Here is a 17,358-nt window from a genome sequence, read left to right on the forward strand (position 1 = left end):
TAGAGATGTCTCCTATCGAGCGGTCATCTTGGTTCGCGGTTTGAATAATCGCTGTCTCACTTCAATTGCTCTAAGTTTCTGACTGACTTGCCCGCTCAAGACAACTCAGACGACTCATCATGTCTTGCAGTGATCAGGCGAGCATCTCAAGATAATGATGTAGTAAAATCCCATTCTGTACATACTATGATACATTCGGTAGATGACAAACGCTGAAGAAGATACTAGTGTGATAAACCGTCTCGGCCATTCAGATTGGGACATGACGTGGTTCAGCTCACGGGCGCCTCGCTGTCGTGGAAATCGCCGAGTTTCAGCAACTTCTTTGCATTGTCGCGGCCAATAGCACGGTAATTGTCGAGTCCACCAACCGCTTCGACAATGGCATTTCTGTCATTGTCCCACCAACCGCAGCCTGCTTCAATCGTTTCGTAAGGGTAGTCAACACTGAAGAGCATGCGATCCGCGCCGATCTCGTTGACGACATACTTCAGGGTTGCAGTTGAAAAGTGGCCACTGGTGGTCAGCCAGATATTTTCCTTGAAGTAGTGGTAAATGTTCTTCTGGGCCATCGCACGGCCCTCCTCCTGGGCAATCGGTCGCTTGATGTCCTCGAACCAATGGTCGATGCGCCAGAAGTCAAAGGGAATATGTTCACCTTGGTGGCCGACGATGATTTTCAATTTGGGAAATCGATCGAACACTCCGTTGGAGATCAAGCCCAGAAGGTGCAGACTGACGTCGTTGGCGAAGGACAGAGGGGGTCCGATCAGAGAAGGACGTTGCTCGTAAAGCTTCTCATACACCACTCCGGTAGGTGCAGAAGGGTGGATGTACAGCGGCACATCCAATTCTGTCAGTGCCTGCCAGAAGACATCATACTCGGGCTGATCGTAGAAGAGATATGTTTCTCCGTCCGGACCGGCATGCTGGAAGTTACACAATAGAGCACCGTGGAAACCGAGTTCCTTCACGCATCGGCGAAGCTCTGTAGCAGCTTGGCTGGGGTCGTGCATGGAGAGACATGCAAAAGCACCCAGCCGATCTCGGTGGCTCTTGATCTCGGATGCAACCCAGTCGTTTGTCTCGGTAGCCACCCGCTCCGCTTCAGCCTTGTCGGTGATTCCTTGGATACCCGGGACCGTGAGGGAAACGATCGTGTATCCAATGCCGTGAGCGTCAGACAGCTTCAAGCGCTCGTTGGTGATATCCCCAATCTGACGCATGTAGCGAGCACGGTCGTGGGGAGCAATGTAGAGACGCGCCTCGCGCATGGATTTCTCCTCCATGTTAGGGCGCTCGTAGGCTTCTTCGAGGGAAATCTTGCCGAACATCTTGTCTGTTGGGCTTCTGGGTGATGCACAAGTGATGGGATGAGGAAATTGACCGTAGCAAGAGATCTCTCTTTCTGACTGATGTGAGATAAAAATGCCTTGGATGTTGGAGTAACACGCCGAGCAACGCAGGGTATTTATGCCACGGTGATGGCGAGGTATGACAGCATCCGCAACTTGAACACCAAAGGTGACCGCATCTTGTTACTCGATATCGGAAGTGATCGGATATATCGACACTTCCACGTTGTTCTCTCCAAGTCAAGAGGGTCTGATACTTCAAAATGCGGGATGTACAAGTTGCAACCGATCCAAGAGTCAACCACCAGACAACCGGAGTGAGAGCTACTTCACGCGTGGTAAGGTCCACTTGCCGGGAGCCCTGTGGGTTGCGGTCGACTGGATAGACCCGCAGGGCTCGTTGCGACCGCAGTTTGATTGGTTTGTATGCAGATGACGTCGCCAAGCCTTGGTGCGCGTGAATCATCTCGCCTCTACTCAGTCTACTGTATTCTCGACTATGCAACGAAGAGGATGGTCTGGGGATAATCGGCATGCCATCGCATGACAACACTCATTTCTTGGTTCCACAGAGCGGCTATTGACGTTCATCAGATCGAATTCGTGGTCATCGCGTCCCATTGACGTTGCCGCAATATCGGGTCCGACTCGGCCCGAATGATTCACTTACAATGCCTCGAAGACCAAAAGGGCTAAAGTCGAGATATGGCTGCAGCGAATGCAAGCGGCGACGCGTCAAGGTAGATGGTACTTTGAATCTGAGTACGAAATGCTTACCGTTAGCTAAAATGATACTGTCTTTTAGTGCGATGAGACAAAACCATCCTGCTTGAATTGCAATCGGTTGGGCCAGTCATGTAGCTACACCCTTATAACTCCACAGTTCTGCGGTGGAACAAAGCCTGTCCCAAGTAGTATCAAGTGGCAACCGCCAAAATCTGGCCAGCCAGATCGATGCGTCTTTAGGCTACGCGACATGCAACTGCTACACTTTTTCACCATGAAGACAGCGGAGACATTGTCAAGTCACCCAGAAGTGCAGAACGCTTGGAAGACGACCGTCGTCGACGCGGCATTTGCGAACTCATTCCTTCTACAGGGCTTACTGGCCCTGGCTGCTCTTCACCTCGCAAGCCAAAGTAGCGCCGATGGTGAAGATCTTTCCATCCTCGCGGCCACTAAGATAGAACAGGCCTTGGTCCAGTTTCGACATGAAGTGCGCTGTTTGAGTTCTCAAAACTGCGACGCGGTCTTCATTTTCTCGGTATTGATCGCCTTCTATATACCCGCATCCGCTGGAACGGCAATCAATCCATCCGCCAATTTTTTTGGCGATGACTTTTCTGTCTCGGTTGTCAAATGGATGCGTCTCTTCCGGAGTGCACGGGATGTGTACGATCAGTATACGTCTCAGATTCGAGAGAGATCATTGTCCATTCTGATTTCCTGGTATGACCGCGATTTACCACCTCCAACTTCATCGATCCCTTTGCCCGAGGGTATTCCGATCAACGAATATCTTGCGGATCAGCTCAAACGAGTAGGGGTCCCCGAGGCAGAACTGGCTTATCTCATCTCAACATCCCACCCAGAGGCTGCGCAGACCAATGTCAGAGCCCTGAACCTCGCACTCGAATTGTTTGGGATCGATGGTGAACATCCAAAATTACTCGAAGCTCAGTGGAAGGTGTACATGCCCACCACACTTGGCCGTTCAGGACACCCATGGCACAGTACAGATGGTGTTGATTGGTTGAGCAGGTCATTTGCATGGCTATTTTGGATACCGCTACAATTCATTGAGTTGCTCGAGTCACGCGACAATATCTCGCTGATCATATTTGCATGCTTCGGACTTGGCTTTGGTCGTGCACCAGGCAAGTGGTGGAACAGTCATATCCCCGGTCTTGTCATGGAAATGGTCCATAGGAATTTACCCCCAGATTCTCGGGAGTTGTTCTCATACATACTCCCGGCTCGGTCAGATGATGGCCTCGCTGACTGCGCGATAACAGCCTCAGTCCATCCCCATGTTTCAAACACGTGACGAGTCCATCTGTCACACGTCTCAAGAAATCTCCAGCGTGGGATTCTTTCTTACTAGCACTGGGAGATATTTTTCGCTTTGGCGTTCTGACTTTCCGAAGGAATCTCTTCACACTTCACAAAACTTCTCACGTTTGCACCTCATACCCCTCACCTTTTACACTCCCACAATGAGATCCCCCACAGCAGAAAGCAATATATCGCCTCGATCGGTCTTCATCTGTCGTGGCTATCGGTTCCTCTGTCATGAAACACTCAATCAATTCGATGAGATGCGATATATATCGTTTCGTCAATAAGTAGCATGAAGAAAAGTCTGCGACGGTGGATGGTTGGGGTGTCCAATCCAACCTACTGCACTTGACTGTCTTGGTCGGTTACCCACATTGGGAACAGATCCCAGAGGGTGCGATCTCTCTTGTCAAGGATCAGTTGGAGTCTACCAAAGTCGAACTGCTCCAAGATCTCTGCGCCCAAGTCCAGGTTCGACGCGGCATGTTTGCGGTGGAGGATACTTTGGTAGAGACTCTGAGATATAATAGGGTTGTCTGCAGCTTTCAACTCAAGCGGACATCATTTTGATGATCGGATCACCTGTTGTTGGTGCTCACGACTTGCAGAGCATTGATCGATGTGACTGGCTTCTCACGAGGAGAATGTCATGGCTCTGAGGAGTTTGTTACTCTCTCCTTACAAATCCGATGGTTTCGATCTCCCGAGTGTTTCAAGTCCGAGGAAACTGTGATTGAGAGAGACTGTTCCTGAGCCTTCAAGATGATGTTTAGCAGAGGAAGTGAGACTGGATAGACAGTCGCGGGTCTTTCAAACAGCAATGTCTCTTAGTGCTCGTGTATCGACGTATAAACAGCATTCACACCACAAGAGAAGGGAAATGCGATGGAGCCCTGAGGATATGATGTGCTTGCAAAATCAGCAATACACTTCCTGCAATCTGCCCATTCGGAATAGGCTCCTATCCGGAAATCTTCATCTTGTGACTGGGGACATGGGACTGTAACTACACCTACGAAACTTCTCCTCCTAATAGAATAGATTCCATTCCGTCCCATCTCTAAATTCGAAAACTAAAGGATGGGACACTACTCAGAGCTATCCACCTCGAAGCGAGTCCCATGACTCGTGTCAATCGTGCCTGGGGGCCGTTCCCCTCACCCCTGCATGACACCATTCCCAAACGATGCTCGCGCAGACCCATTTATAGACCAGTGTTCACCTCGCACGCGGCCCGTTCTCCCCCGGCACATTGACTCTAAGCTCGACAATGCCGTCATGACACCACAAGCTGGCATAACCGACCTTGCGCGAATCCTTGCAACCCTGCCGCTGGCACATCCGGCCCATCAACCCCTTGTCTAGCGCCATGATGCTCAGCCCCAGAGCTGGCTGCTGCCTGTAGCTATGTGACTGAAAATGATGGTCTTGTACATGACACCGACGGGACTATCACTGTAAGGCTGAGCAAGGCGCCAATTTTAGAAACCGTGGAGGAGAAGTCGTGAAAATTGGAACAGATCAATATCTATATCAGCCTTGAGCATATAATCTGAGCTTGTTGCCCCGGTGAAGTAAGATCTAACTCAAACTCCATCAAGCTTCTCACTCTCCACCTCTCGGAGAAAGTCAAATTTGAGGCTCAATTAGGCCCCATTTTCAATCACTTAGAACAGTTTTGAGCCGAGCCTGTGTATCGACCGAGGGCTTGATTCACACAATCGAATCCTTCTAAAACATTGAATACGTCAATACCTCTGTATCCTCACCTCATAATGGCACTTTCCGATGAATTGACTATTGGGGACGTGCTCGGCATCGACCCAGCGCAGGAAATGAAATGCCTTGCATTACGTCCCACAAAAACTGATTTTGCATGCAAAGATCGTATCAGCGATCATGCTCAGAAAAGCGCGAGAGAAGCCCTTTCGGAGATAATAAGATATGGAAAGTACGACAAGAGGAGGATTTACAAGAAAATCAAGAAGGTCGTTCGACTCGTCGTCCACCAGGGAAAGCATCAGCGCACATGTCCTAATGCTTACCAACGCCTTGAGGACATTTGGATGCAAAAGATGAAAGCCCATTTCGAAAGTCGAGCATTCAAGTTCAACATTGCGAAACTTGAAAAGTCGTTCCAAGAGCGAGAGGAGGAGAAAGTCAAGGCCCAGCTTCGGTGGTCTTCTGGTAGTTCCCACGAAACGACCAGCACCGTCCAAAGACAGACTGAGACTGGGAACTCGGACGAGGTCGTCTATCCCACTTCACCTACGGACTTGACAGACGATATGGAGGAGCGGGAGGCTATCACGGCCGGATCGTTTGAATGGTCCCCTTCTACTGCCTACGAGTGTCCTGCGCTCACGTCTCCGATCAACAATGTCGTGCCTCTGTCCTCACCAGTCCGAGCAAGCACGTCAGCAGCGGTGAATGTGCAGCAGGTCAGCACAAAACGCGCAGCTTCCAGTGCTGATACCGAACTCAATCGCGCACCATGTTCAATATCGCTTTTCCAGATCACATTCCAAATGCTGCTGAAGCTGCTCCTCCTATTCCGAAGCCGTTGGACTCGTGTCCGTGTCAAGACGGTATCGGGCGAAGTTCAGGACGAACTTGTTCTCGATATGATGCTCGTTTGTGGCGTTCGAATTCCAGTTTACCAGGCGATTTCATGGATGATGCCCATTCTTTTGGTTGTATGGGGCTATTGTTTATCGTTTCTTTGGGGCTCATTTCTGTGGACGATCGGTCTTGTTCTGATGGTTGGTGTATGGTGTCAGCCGAGGATATCATCTCGACAAGAGATGGCCAGACTATAGGAAATGGTGTATTCGAGTGAGTTTTGCGTGTTTTTCAATTTCTGTACTACTGGCGGCTTCTTTTCTTTCTGCTTTATTATGTATTAGCCACGTCGAGATGAATAATGCATATGATAATGAGAACATGTGTGTGATGCTCCGTACCAACCGCCACATGAGAACAAATGACAAACGGTCCGAATCCAGCAGAACTACCGACTGGAGCAGCAATAGACTTCCTAATACGGATGGCAAGGGAACGGTGGGCTTCAGATGGTCGGCACGCCAAAGGTAAGGCTACTGGCGAGATCACCATATTGTGCAGTGCAGCAGTGATAAGCATGGGTCATCAACCGGTCCAAAAACGCAGACGGCATCACCATTGTGAAGAGATGATGATGATGAAGATACTTTCGAATACCATTAGCCTATAGGTAAAAGATTCCTACAATCGACCTTGACTTATGATGAATTAAATATATTGGATGTAGAAGACTGCCGATCGATGATACACCAAAGCTTCGAGACGAGGGTTCCACGAGGGGCATACCAGTTACCACCGCTCTGAGTTTCGTCACGGGCGGATGGTTCTCTCCCGTTCGGGTGTGCGGGTGTGCGGGTGTTCCTGGCCAGCTTGAATCGCCGAGAAGGGAAGACGAGAGAAAAGGGAACTGTTGAGATAGCTTGGTGGTCCGGCGCGTCACGCCAGCGTGGTGCGCGCCTACGCACACCACCACCACCAGTAGTTTAGATAGCACCTCTCACCATATTCAATCTCACCATCCCTTTCTCCCCTCTTTTTGTCAGTGCTACGTTTCACCGTAGCTCACTGATAGGAACGAAGAGCGACACGAGCCAGAGCCACAGAACAAGACGAGACAGGCCACAGGCCTCTGCCCAGAGCTCAGGGCAAAGCGCATGATTGCTGTTGCGGCGTTCCACGGCGATCTCGGGTTGGGACCCAACCGCCGTTCTGAACTTACCACCTCTACAAAGGACCCACCCCACCTACCCAGCCACATGCTATGCTTCAACGATGAATACGTTCAACCCACCGGATATATTTCAGGGGGAAGAGGCCAAGAAAAAAGCCTTTGGGAAATCTTCAAGTGATTCAGACTCGACGATGAATCGTGCAACACAATGACCTGCTGAACCATCACATCTTCCCTTCGTCCCGTCATTATACCTCAACAGCAAAGAGGACTACGATGTGCCGATAATGCCAATGTGGTCCTGTCGTCAGACGGGCGGTACGTCACGGGTCCTGTGAGCCTCGGTTACACTCGGGGGCGGGGAACTTGTTCACATCGCATCCATCACAACAATCATCAACACTCTACAAAGTGTACAAACACACTCTGCAATGATACTCTTCAACCCTCTCGCTGTTGAGGCGGACCCATGATGCATGCCCAGGACACAGTTGGGCCGATTGCGCCATCTCCACGGGGTCTCGAAGGGGCTTCCGGTGGTCCGGTGGGTGGGCAATACTAGTGCCTCCAACAGGGGTTCAAAAGCAAAACAGTTGATGTGCGTGTTGTTGGGACTTGGGAGAATGGGGACGCGCACCGTTTAGAGTTGGCGGCGATGGACCCTCTGCCCTTCTCCGTCGAACTCGTTTGCAGAAGAATAAGATTCGACACGGACCCAAATCAGCGAGGTATGATTGGAATCATCTGTGGATATTGGCTGAGTGGACATGAACAAGTGGACACTGGACGCTAAGCACACCGGAAAAGTCTCTCTGGCTGTGACTCGCCGCTCCGGTGAGCGGGGAGAAGTGAACCATCCGAATCATAGTAGGACTACGCAATACGCATGCTCGTCGCATAATTAAAACTTTGATAACGTAAAACAGCAATAGATAGTACTTACTGGTACCTACTACTCCAGGAGTTAGTACTTACCTATTATCATTATCATTATCATCATCATATTCATTGACTACTACTCTTCAGAGTCGTTTCTCTACCCCTCCCACAAGCATTAGAAGCCAATTGAAGCAACTAAGAGTGACACTTCCTCATCATGTATTGCAAACAAACCCCCAATGTAGATAAAGGTAAAGCTCCAGTACCACCAGGTGCCAGTCAGGTACCGGGCACACTGGAACTTTGTAGCCCCATACTACTTAGTCGTGCAGTCGAACGACTCGGTACTACTGAGGAGTACTGAGTATTCTCGAGTCATCACGGACGGACTGGTACCTGACTCCGTCGGTACTTTGACACTTTCTACTTTCTACACCCCTCCTCGAATCCTCCCCTCTTTCGTCTGGACCTGTCTCGACCACCTCTACCTCTCTCTCCTTCTTCCGCACTCTCTCCACATCTCTTTCCTCCTCTTCGAGCTGTCACACCCCCAACCTCCCCAAAGATGTCTTGGACTTGGTCTCGGTCGCTCTCGCGGACCGCATGGCGATCCTACGGAACCGTTCAGGGCTCCCCTAGTGCCGCCGCCATCGCCAGTCGAGTCCCCAGTGCCCTCGTCGAAGCGACCTCGGCCACGGCGCCTCGAACCAACTGGACGCCCGAGGAGATTAACGCAATTTACCACACTCCCCTGAATCAATTGACATATGCCGCGGTAAGGCTGTTATTCTGATGATGATACTCAAAGTTTCTCACCAATGTCCTTGCTGTCTTTTTGAACTCTTTGATCTCGTCTTTCTGGCTTCATACCGTTTCTCAAAGCTCAACCCCGTCTCGGTGTCTCCAATTTCAAACCACCGGCAGGCGGCTTCCTCTCCGACGATTCATGATACTTACACTTCTCTTCCACAGGCCGCCGTGCACCGACGCTTCCATGACCCCTCCGCCATCCAAATGTGCACTCTGATGAACATCAAGACGGGTGGTTGTAGTGAAGACTGCTCGTACTGCGCCCAATCTTCCCGTTATGACACCGGTCTCAAGGCCACCAAGATGAGCCCCGTCGATGAGGTTCTTGAAAAGGCCCGGATTGCCAAGGCCAACGGAAGTACTCGATTCTGCATGGGTGCGGCATGGCGTGATATGCGGGGTCGCAAAACCAGCCTCAAGAATGTCAAGCAGATGGTCTCGGGCATCCGCGACATGAACATGGAGGTCTGTGTGACCCTCGGCATGATCGACGGGGAGCAGGCCAAGGAACTGAAGGAAGCCGGCCTGACGGCCTACAACCACAACCTGGACACCTCCCGCGAGTTCTATCCCACCATCATCACCACTCGCTCCTACGATGAGCGACTGCGGACGCTGGACCACGTCCGCGATGCCGGCATCAACGTTTGCTCCGGGGGTATTCTGGGCCTGGGCGAGTCGGATGCCGATCGTGTCAGTCTGCTGCACACCGTCTCCAACCTGCCCTCGCACCCGGAATCCTTCCCGGTCAATGCGCTGGTTCCGATCAAGGGCACCCCCTCGGAGATCGCAAGATGATTCCCTTTGACCGGGTTCTCCGGACCATCGCCACGGCACGCGTGGTGATGCCGGCCACCATTGTCCGCCTGGCAGCGGGTCGCATCGCCATGTCCGAGGAGCAGCAAGTGGCCTGCTTCCAAGCGGGAGCGAATGCCGTCTTCACCGGTGAGAAGATGTTGACGACCGACTGTAATGGTTGGGATGAGGATCGGGCCATGTTTGAAAAGTGGGGATACTACCCCATGAAGAGCTTCGAGAAGCCTGAGTTGCGGGACAGTAGTAGTCTATCCTCTGCCTCTCCCTTGTCCCCTTCTCCGTCGGTCTGAAGAAAAGGCACTGCGCTGGTCGCAGCGGGCCCGTAGAGTCATGTCATACAAAATGAGTTCCACTTCGTACACATTGATCCGATCATGATCCCCCACCAGTCCTTTGCCCAAATGTGGTCAGAGCTTGATGAGTAACCCGTATGACTGTCCGTGTCGGGTCACTATCGATCTCACTAAATGGAAAAATCGTAGCTTTGAATGGGGCCCATCTCAGACACTTCTTCTCTCTGGAGACTCAAGTAGCCTTCGAACTTCCTTCTCAAAGAGCAAACCAGGTGACTACCGTCACTGGAAACGCCACATCTGAAAGCCCGACACCCACGAGCGATGAAGCTAGTCCTTACTCCCTACATATCTGTCTTTGATCTCAATGGCTCATAGGCAGCCACAAAATCGGAGCGCCAGGTGACTGCGCCGGCCGGAAGATTTCAAACTTCCGATATTTCGAAGTATTGCAGAGCTTTTCTCGGGTCGTTGAATCTCATTTGCTTGGCCCACGTGGAGATCGGGTTGAGGCCTTCAGAGCACCAATGTAGGTGAGGAGTAGGACAGAGTCGGTCGAACAACTGTTGAGTGATCCGGTTCTCACATGAGGAAAGGGGCTGTGTTGGGTGACATATGACTGCATTCATCACAGACTCACGTGCACACACGAGTCAACGCGTCCCCCTCATCTATCCGGTGCGCCGTCTTCGACCAAAGTCATCATCCCAACATAACCCGTCCAGCCTACTAAGCAAGACAGGCTCAGCCGCATCCCCAACACGCTTGAATCATGATCGTCTGACGCTCCCACTTGGAGGGAAGATGGACATTCCATCTCCAACCTCATCGTCATATCAACCGCAAGCATATCCAAATGGGGTAGTAAATCTCCCTCGGGTCCCGCGGCCGAGCATCCACGCTTAACCAGTGGGGGAGTGCCAACACCCCCTCTGGCGCGGGAGATGTGCATGTCCATCTGAGGCCCAGGATGCTAGCAAGAGCCACCAGAGATATGATGATTGGCGCGGTTATTTTGAACCCCAGTTCATCTTTAAGTCATGACTAGCGCGAAACCGAGGACTAAATACTGTGCTGCCGATCATTTGCTTCGTGAATGTTCGTTCAACGAGTCGATTTTCACACAGTACCGGGGCTTCTATTTTATTAATATCTCATCCTTTTCTTCAGTATGGACTATGGAGTCATCGCAAGGTGCAAGTTGTAGGAGGATCGTCGCCAACCAACCGCCGAGTGGACACGGTTGATCCCGCGCCCCAAAACGAGAGAAGAAGCAAATGATTCTCTCTCCTAACGAGATCACTGCATCCATGATCCGAGGCTGTCCCAAGCCCAGGGGTTGCCTTTGAATTTCCGCATTGAGGTCCATTTTCACATGTGCCATGAGTCGATCTACGCCAAATGGGGATGAACAGATGGTCGGCCTTCAAGGCCCTAATCTGGACATGATGAGGGGCCGCAAAGATTGTTGGGAATAACGAATCAATGGAGATTCACGATGTGTAGCGTCATGAGGACGCACTCCACCTGTTCTTCACATGTGTGCCAAGACACTTCTATTGCAAGCAGATCAACATATAAGACCGAATGATCATGTCGACTTGATGCTCTTCCGATCTTGATGTTCTCTGCAAACACTCACATACACAGAGATCAAAAGGAAAGAAGTCTTGATCTCTTGAAACATGGAGACAAAGCCTCTATCAAAAGACTCGATGCGGTCGACATGGCGCACAGCTGACCGTTCTCAATGGAGTCGTGCGCACTGGGCCTTGGAGATACTCAATGTACATCCAACCGAACTCGACAAGGAGATCCCCGTGCATCCAAAGGATGAGAAATTACCCTACATGCCTCAATGGTCCCTCCAACGCTGGGTACTCTTCTACTCAGCCCTGCCACTCCTGCTCCACCAAACCTTCACAACCTACACCGGCATCACTCTCAGCCCCTTTGTGACATTCAATCTCTACTTCTTCGCATTCAACGCCACAATCATCTACCAGGTCCACATCCTCCGCCGTCTCGGCCACATCCACGGCTTCCTCGATGGGGACAAGCACGAGCGTGACGGGATTCCCGACGTCGGCGTCACCAAGGTTGTCGCCTCCCTATACAAAACGACCGGTTCCCGCCTCGTGCTCGCCACCTACCTTACCTACAACCGTACCACTCTACCCAGCCAACTGAACTGGGCCTGGCTCCCGCTAGAGATCGGCCTCTACGGCATCATCCTCGACTTTTGGTTCTACTGGTATCACCGCCTCATGCATGACGTGAGCTTCCTGTGGAAATTCCACCGGACGCACCATCTCACCAAACACCCCAACCCTTTGCTCGCCGCGTACGCAGACCACGAGCAGGAATTCTTCGACATGGTCGGCGTCCCGCTGATGACCTGGTTGACTATGCGCACCATGGGCATGCCAATGGGATTCTACGAGTGGTGGATCTGTCATCAGTATGTGGCGTTTGCGGAGGTCTTTGGGCACAGTGGGTTGAGGATGCATTTGACTGTGCCGTCGACGTTGAGCTGGTTGTTGCAGTGGTTGGATGCGGATATCGTGATTGAGGATCATGATCTGCATCATCGGAAGGGGTGGAGGAAGAGTCATAATTATGGCAAACAGACTCGCTTGTGGGACAAGGTTTTTGGAACCTGTACGGAGCGGATCGAGTCCAAGCCGGATAATGTGGACTATGAGAATGTCGCCAGGATGCCTCTTTTCTGAAAACAAAAGGCACACATGCAGGCGTTTCGGTTTCGAGCCTGTTGGCTGACAATGATCGAAAGTCTTGAATCGGTTACTTCATTATCCACTCGGAAGAATTCGATGGAAGCGTCCTTCATCTCGCGTATCCTTTTCATTTAACCCCCCCCCCCCCCCAAAATACATGTGCCATCAGTAGCTATGACATCGATCTGGAGGCTCTCGCCAGCAGGGTTCATGGAAAGATGGACGAGAAGTCCCGCCTAGATACCTTGGAAATGAACCAGGTGACGCAAGATGGCTGGATTGAAAGTCCTGGACTGGCGTTGAATACCGCCAAAAAATAAATGAGTGTTTCTAGAATGTCCCTGCTCCAGGACATCGTATCTCATACCTACATACTTAGAAAGATAGCAGATATGAAGGCTTTTTTTCATGTCTGAATCGGAATCTATTCGGTCAACGCGAGCCCCGGACCTTGGTTGGTGGTGGATGAGGATCCTGAGTATTGAAATTTCGACTCCAGGTCGAAGCGTAGTTTCTTTATCTTCGAATCGATACCAGCGACCTATTGACTGTACAGGTCTACTAAAATATATACATGAACAGAACCTCTTTCTATATGTTCATCTGTGCCCAGGCGGTCGATCCCGCAACTCGATATCCGACTCTCGAACAGCATGAGCTGGACCGGCATCATCGTCATAATCCAAAGCCCAGGGCGGGCCGCCACGCGCCGAAAAGTCTCCGACGCGATATTTCCGACCCTGTTCAAGCACGTACTTGTCCCGCTCGCTACCGCTCATCTCCCATGTGCCTTCTAGATCGGCGAGCATGCGACTCTCGACGACCCAGGGGATTAGAGAGCCGAGGGTGCGGGGGACGCGATGACCTCGGTAGCGATTGTATCGGACGGTGAAGACGGTCATGAGCGCGACAGCGTCAACTGACAGTAGACAGACGATGATGACTACCAGGCTGGTGACCGGGATGAAGCCCCAATAGCTATCGAGGACATTTCCACGTGCTGGGTATCGTGTGTCTGTCGGGAGACGATCGAAATATTGTTCTCTCCACAGAGCAAGATGCGTCGTGAAACTTGTCTTGTACACGGCCTGCACGACCGGGATGAAATGAGTGGAATGCAGACTCTTGTCCTTGGGATATTTGTTGGTGTAGGAGTTGCTGGTCAAGCCACCAGGCCAGTCGTGGTGATGGAAGTGGTAATTGTGGTGACCAATCATGGCCTGGCGGTATCGCGATGGAAGCGTTCCGTGCGGACCCAGCAACAGTTGATTAAAGCTTTTCAACACATGCGAAGCATTTTGGTACAGCTCACCACTCGTAAGCTCACTTCCGACGATTGGGTTCATGATCACAATCGTTCCGTCTGCGTCGAACTCGACTCGAAAATCTTTGATTTGTAGTGTTGGCTCGCAATGCATCGCAATCAGCGGAGATTTGTCTTTATCTTTCCGATCCTGTCCCTCCCAGGATCCCAAGACAAAGAGGCTGGACTCCTGACAGGCTGGGCTTGTCCCATTCGGCGCGAAATAACGCACTGTTTTTTTCATGCTCGTCTTGAACCTTTCCGTTATTGGAAGATCAACGTTGCAGGTCTGATTGGCGGATCCCACGGGTATCGTATAATTCCAAGATATGTGACCAGAGGACGATGTAAGCGGTAACTCTTCGCAGCGCAAGTCAACTCCAAACCCTCGCGTCGTGGTAACATAAATGGGATAGTTGTCATCCGCCCCGTTATAAACATCATAAGGAGCGAAGAAGTAGCTGCCGTCAACGGTCACCCATGGAAGAATCGTGACATTGTTCAGAAGCTTGCTAGTGGCGACGAGCGAAATGTCGATGTTAGTGTTTTGTGTGTTGAATAAAAGAGTGGTGTTATACACATGTGATAGTGCTTGAGTGGGCGTAGAGTATCGTCTGAGTTGAGGCATGAAAATGCCGCCACTGAGGATGCGGAGCACAAGATCACCAACACAAACAATTGAAACAAACAACAATATCCCGGGCTTACGATGTCGTTGCTTGAAGAGTGGGACAAACGGGGTCTGAATCGCATAATTTTCAACGATGGATTGCCGCGCATTGGCCATCCCATCTTGCAACCGAATCCATGGTTCCATCGCGGTCAAATTGCGATAGATCGAGACCAAGAAGGAGCCGATGATCGACGCGATTGCAGTAGGACCGAAATTGAGAAATACCATTGCTACCGTGGCTCCAGTGCTGAAAAAGGAGTTGATGGACTTCCAGCGAATGTATGACAAGCTCACCCCAAAGAACGAGAGAATCGACGCAATGATGAAGCATTCAGCTAGGAAAATCAGAGGTCGCAAAAAATGCGGCATCGGGTCCGGCCGGTTTGGAATGGCACGTAACGGCCACTTAGGGGCAGGCTCGGGTCGATCAACAATGCGAAGCTTTTCAACGCCATTTTCCACATGCCACTCGCATGCTTTGCCCCGGGCCCATCTCTTGAGTTGCCTGGTGTTTGCCATGTGCAATTTGGCCTCTGAAAATAAGATCTTGGTCTGTGAATCGAAGAGACTAGCAATGATTGTACATTGGGCACTGATGGATCCAGGATCCCACTGCATGAAATTGGGTCGCTTTGGGTAGATCCAAAGCATGACAGCGATCGCAACAAGACCCATGCCAAGAATAGCCTCTGCGACTGAGACGGCATCTGCAGCAATCATCAATATAACCACTTCGCTTTTCTGTTGAGCATCCGCAGGTGTGGGGAGTCCACCGGGGCTGAAGAAGCGGTCAATGGTAACAATGAATTCGTAATTCCAATAGCGGCGGATTTCCTCTTGAAATGAGCTTGCGCTTTTTATCGACCTCGTTGCGAGAGCGACCCCTGAAGTACTGTTCATAGGAACGTTCTTCTTTGGGCCCGACTCGGCAAGCGAACGAGATACAATCAAATCATGAACCCCATTCACATAGAACTTCTGCGAGTCGAGCGGCTTCACGGCGATCGGTGTCATGTTCGCACTCGTCACAGTGGCATTTGCATTTAGGGTGACGTCGGCCAATGCTTGTTGGTACAATGTCGAACATGCGAACACAGTGTAGTTAGCACTGGAGATCTTGCCCGAAGCAATGTTCATGTCAATCAGGACCCCAAAAATATTAAATTGACTACTGCATCCCTTCTGGGTGAGCGCTGAGGAGGGCGGCAGAGTCCCTGATGAGTCCACAGGTTGCCAGAACCGTGCCTGAAGCGCCGCGGAGTCAAAATCGATTGTTGTATTCAGACTGACGTCGAGTTCACAGTGGGGACCGGCAGACCTATCCCCATTGTTTCCCATGACGGCGCTCTCGATGTTCCACGACAAGAGTCGCTGCCCAGCCGGTAGATGGGATGTCAAGCTGGCATCAGCCACTGGTTGAGGGAGAATACTTCCCGCGGAGTGGCCGGGGCAAGTCAAGCCGGCCCAGTAGACATCTTGAGTCAGACTCAGGAGCGACGAGTTGTTCTGGTCATCCGGCAGCGATACAGGGGCGGTGGTGAAGTCCTCGGGGTCTGGCATGAAAAAGCTGTTGAGTTCGGGCGAGCTTAGGGGCCCATTGTCGGCCGATCCCACCGATAGCCAAACTCTCTGCGAGTCCAGGTCGATGACGGACGGCCATGTATTGACGACTTTGTTCTCGGTCCAAATTCCGTCGTCCAGATCGACTAGACCGGCTAATAAGGTCGGCAGAAACATGCGAAAGACGAGCGATACCGGCGCAATGCACAGTACGATCCAGTTTCGATTCCTGAACGCCATAAACGATGCCGCTAAGGTGTTGGAGCAATAGTTGGTGAAAAGAATCGAGGCCGGAGCCCCCTGAGGCTTAGCCAGCTGTAGGAACGGTTCGAGTCTCAGGACATCTTGAGCGCACATATCGAAGAGATTGATTGCCATCAGAGCAAAAATGAGGGGAAGATAGGTGTATGCTCCCCAGATGGCGGTTGGTAGATCCGATGAGTATGCCCAGTGGACGATACCACCCTGTCTTCGAGCCCACTGTCGCAAGAGCTCCACAGCCCCGAGCATGAACATTAACAGACCTGCAAGAACGAGGAGATATGGGCGGTGCAACGTCCGCGGGAGCCAGCCCCGGGTCGTCCTCCATTTTGATATGAAATTTTCTCCTCCATCTGCTGGGCGCATTCTGGTATCGAGCGATTGGGGCGAGACAGACCGAGAGCGCTCACCTGCGAGAGGCTCAATAAGCGGGGACTAAGGACGAGTTGCGGTTAGTGTTCTTTTGCTCGTCTTTCGCCATTGTTCTTTGGTCCTCACGCGGCCATACTTGTCCCTTTCCGTCCATGACTTACGATGGTCAACTTGTCCGGCCCATTATGCCCGTTGTAAGAAGACGAACCCGTCAGCGTGTTTCGCTGCCGTTGAATATCGCGCACGTCGTCAGATGATGATCGCAGATGATAGGAAGTCTAGAGGTTATGTGCATCGAGGCTTGCGATCGCCGATCGCCTCTTGGCCTCAATCTCGAGCACGAGGCGTATATGGTGTGGTGTACGAGGACGAGCCGGGCGGAAAGTCGGGGAAGAGTCGAGTAAGATTTGGATACCGACGACTGCGCTAAAGGCGCAAAAGTCCACATTGAAGGGTGTGGTGGTATCAAGTGTGTACCGAGTTGAACGCTCTCTTGGCCCCCGCCGA

The 17,358-nt window shown here is 51.5% G+C and overlaps 6 protein-coding genes across 6 annotated transcripts; 4 read left to right on the forward strand and 2 right to left on the reverse strand.

The window, feature by feature from the left end:
- Positions 1–272: 272 nt before the first annotated feature.
- N7539_004854 (amidohydrolase family protein) lies at positions 273–1,334 on the reverse strand (the record flags this gene model as incomplete). The annotated part of the gene is made up of 1 exon (XM_056934456.1): positions 273–1,334. The coding sequence occupies one exon, from the start codon at positions 1,332–1,334 to the stop codon at positions 273–275; it is 1,062 nt and encodes a 353-aa protein (XP_056789650.1).
- Positions 1,335–2,026: 692 nt separating this feature from the next.
- N7539_004855 (Zn(II)2Cys6 transcription factor domain-containing protein) lies at positions 2,027–3,402 on the forward strand (the record flags this gene model as incomplete). Its single annotated transcript, XM_056934457.1, has 2 exons — positions 2,027–2,095; positions 2,161–3,402. The coding sequence occupies 2 exons, from the start codon at positions 2,027–2,029 to the stop codon at positions 3,400–3,402; spliced, it is 1,311 nt and encodes a 436-aa protein (XP_056789651.1).
- A 1,786-nt stretch (positions 3,403–5,188) lies between these two features.
- N7539_004856 (uncharacterized protein) lies at positions 5,189–6,232 on the forward strand (the record flags this gene model as incomplete). The annotated part of the gene is made up of 1 exon (XM_056934458.1): positions 5,189–6,232. One exon carries the CDS (start codon positions 5,189–5,191, stop codon positions 6,230–6,232), a length of 1,044 nt encoding a protein of 347 aa, XP_056789652.1.
- A 2,358-nt stretch (positions 6,233–8,590) lies between these two features.
- N7539_004857 (biotin synthase) lies at positions 8,591–9,941 on the forward strand (the record flags this gene model as incomplete). The annotated part of the gene is made up of 3 exons (XM_056934459.1): positions 8,591–8,800; positions 8,998–9,532; positions 9,607–9,941. 3 exons carry the CDS (start codon positions 8,591–8,593, stop codon positions 9,939–9,941), a joined length of 1,080 nt encoding a protein of 359 aa, XP_056789653.1.
- A 1,688-nt stretch (positions 9,942–11,629) lies between these two features.
- On the forward strand, positions 11,630–12,676 carry N7539_004858 (sterol desaturase family protein; the record flags this gene model as incomplete). The annotated part of the gene is made up of 1 exon (XM_056934460.1): positions 11,630–12,676. The coding sequence occupies one exon, from the start codon at positions 11,630–11,632 to the stop codon at positions 12,674–12,676; it is 1,047 nt and encodes a 348-aa protein (XP_056789654.1).
- Positions 12,677–13,281: 605 nt separating this feature from the next.
- N7539_004859 (DUF3433 domain-containing protein) lies at positions 13,282–16,845 on the reverse strand (the record flags this gene model as incomplete). The annotated part of the gene is made up of 1 exon (XM_056934461.1): positions 13,282–16,845. The coding sequence occupies one exon, from the start codon at positions 16,843–16,845 to the stop codon at positions 13,282–13,284; it is 3,564 nt and encodes a 1,187-aa protein (XP_056789655.1).
- Between the last annotated feature and the right edge of the window lie 513 nt (positions 16,846–17,358).

Source organism: Penicillium diatomitis (genome assembly GCF_028827545.1).
Source record: "Penicillium diatomitis strain IBT 30728 chromosome Unknown utg000005l_segment0_segment0, whole genome shotgun sequence".
NCBI lineage: Eukaryota > Fungi > Ascomycota > Eurotiomycetes > Eurotiales > Aspergillaceae > Penicillium > Penicillium diatomitis.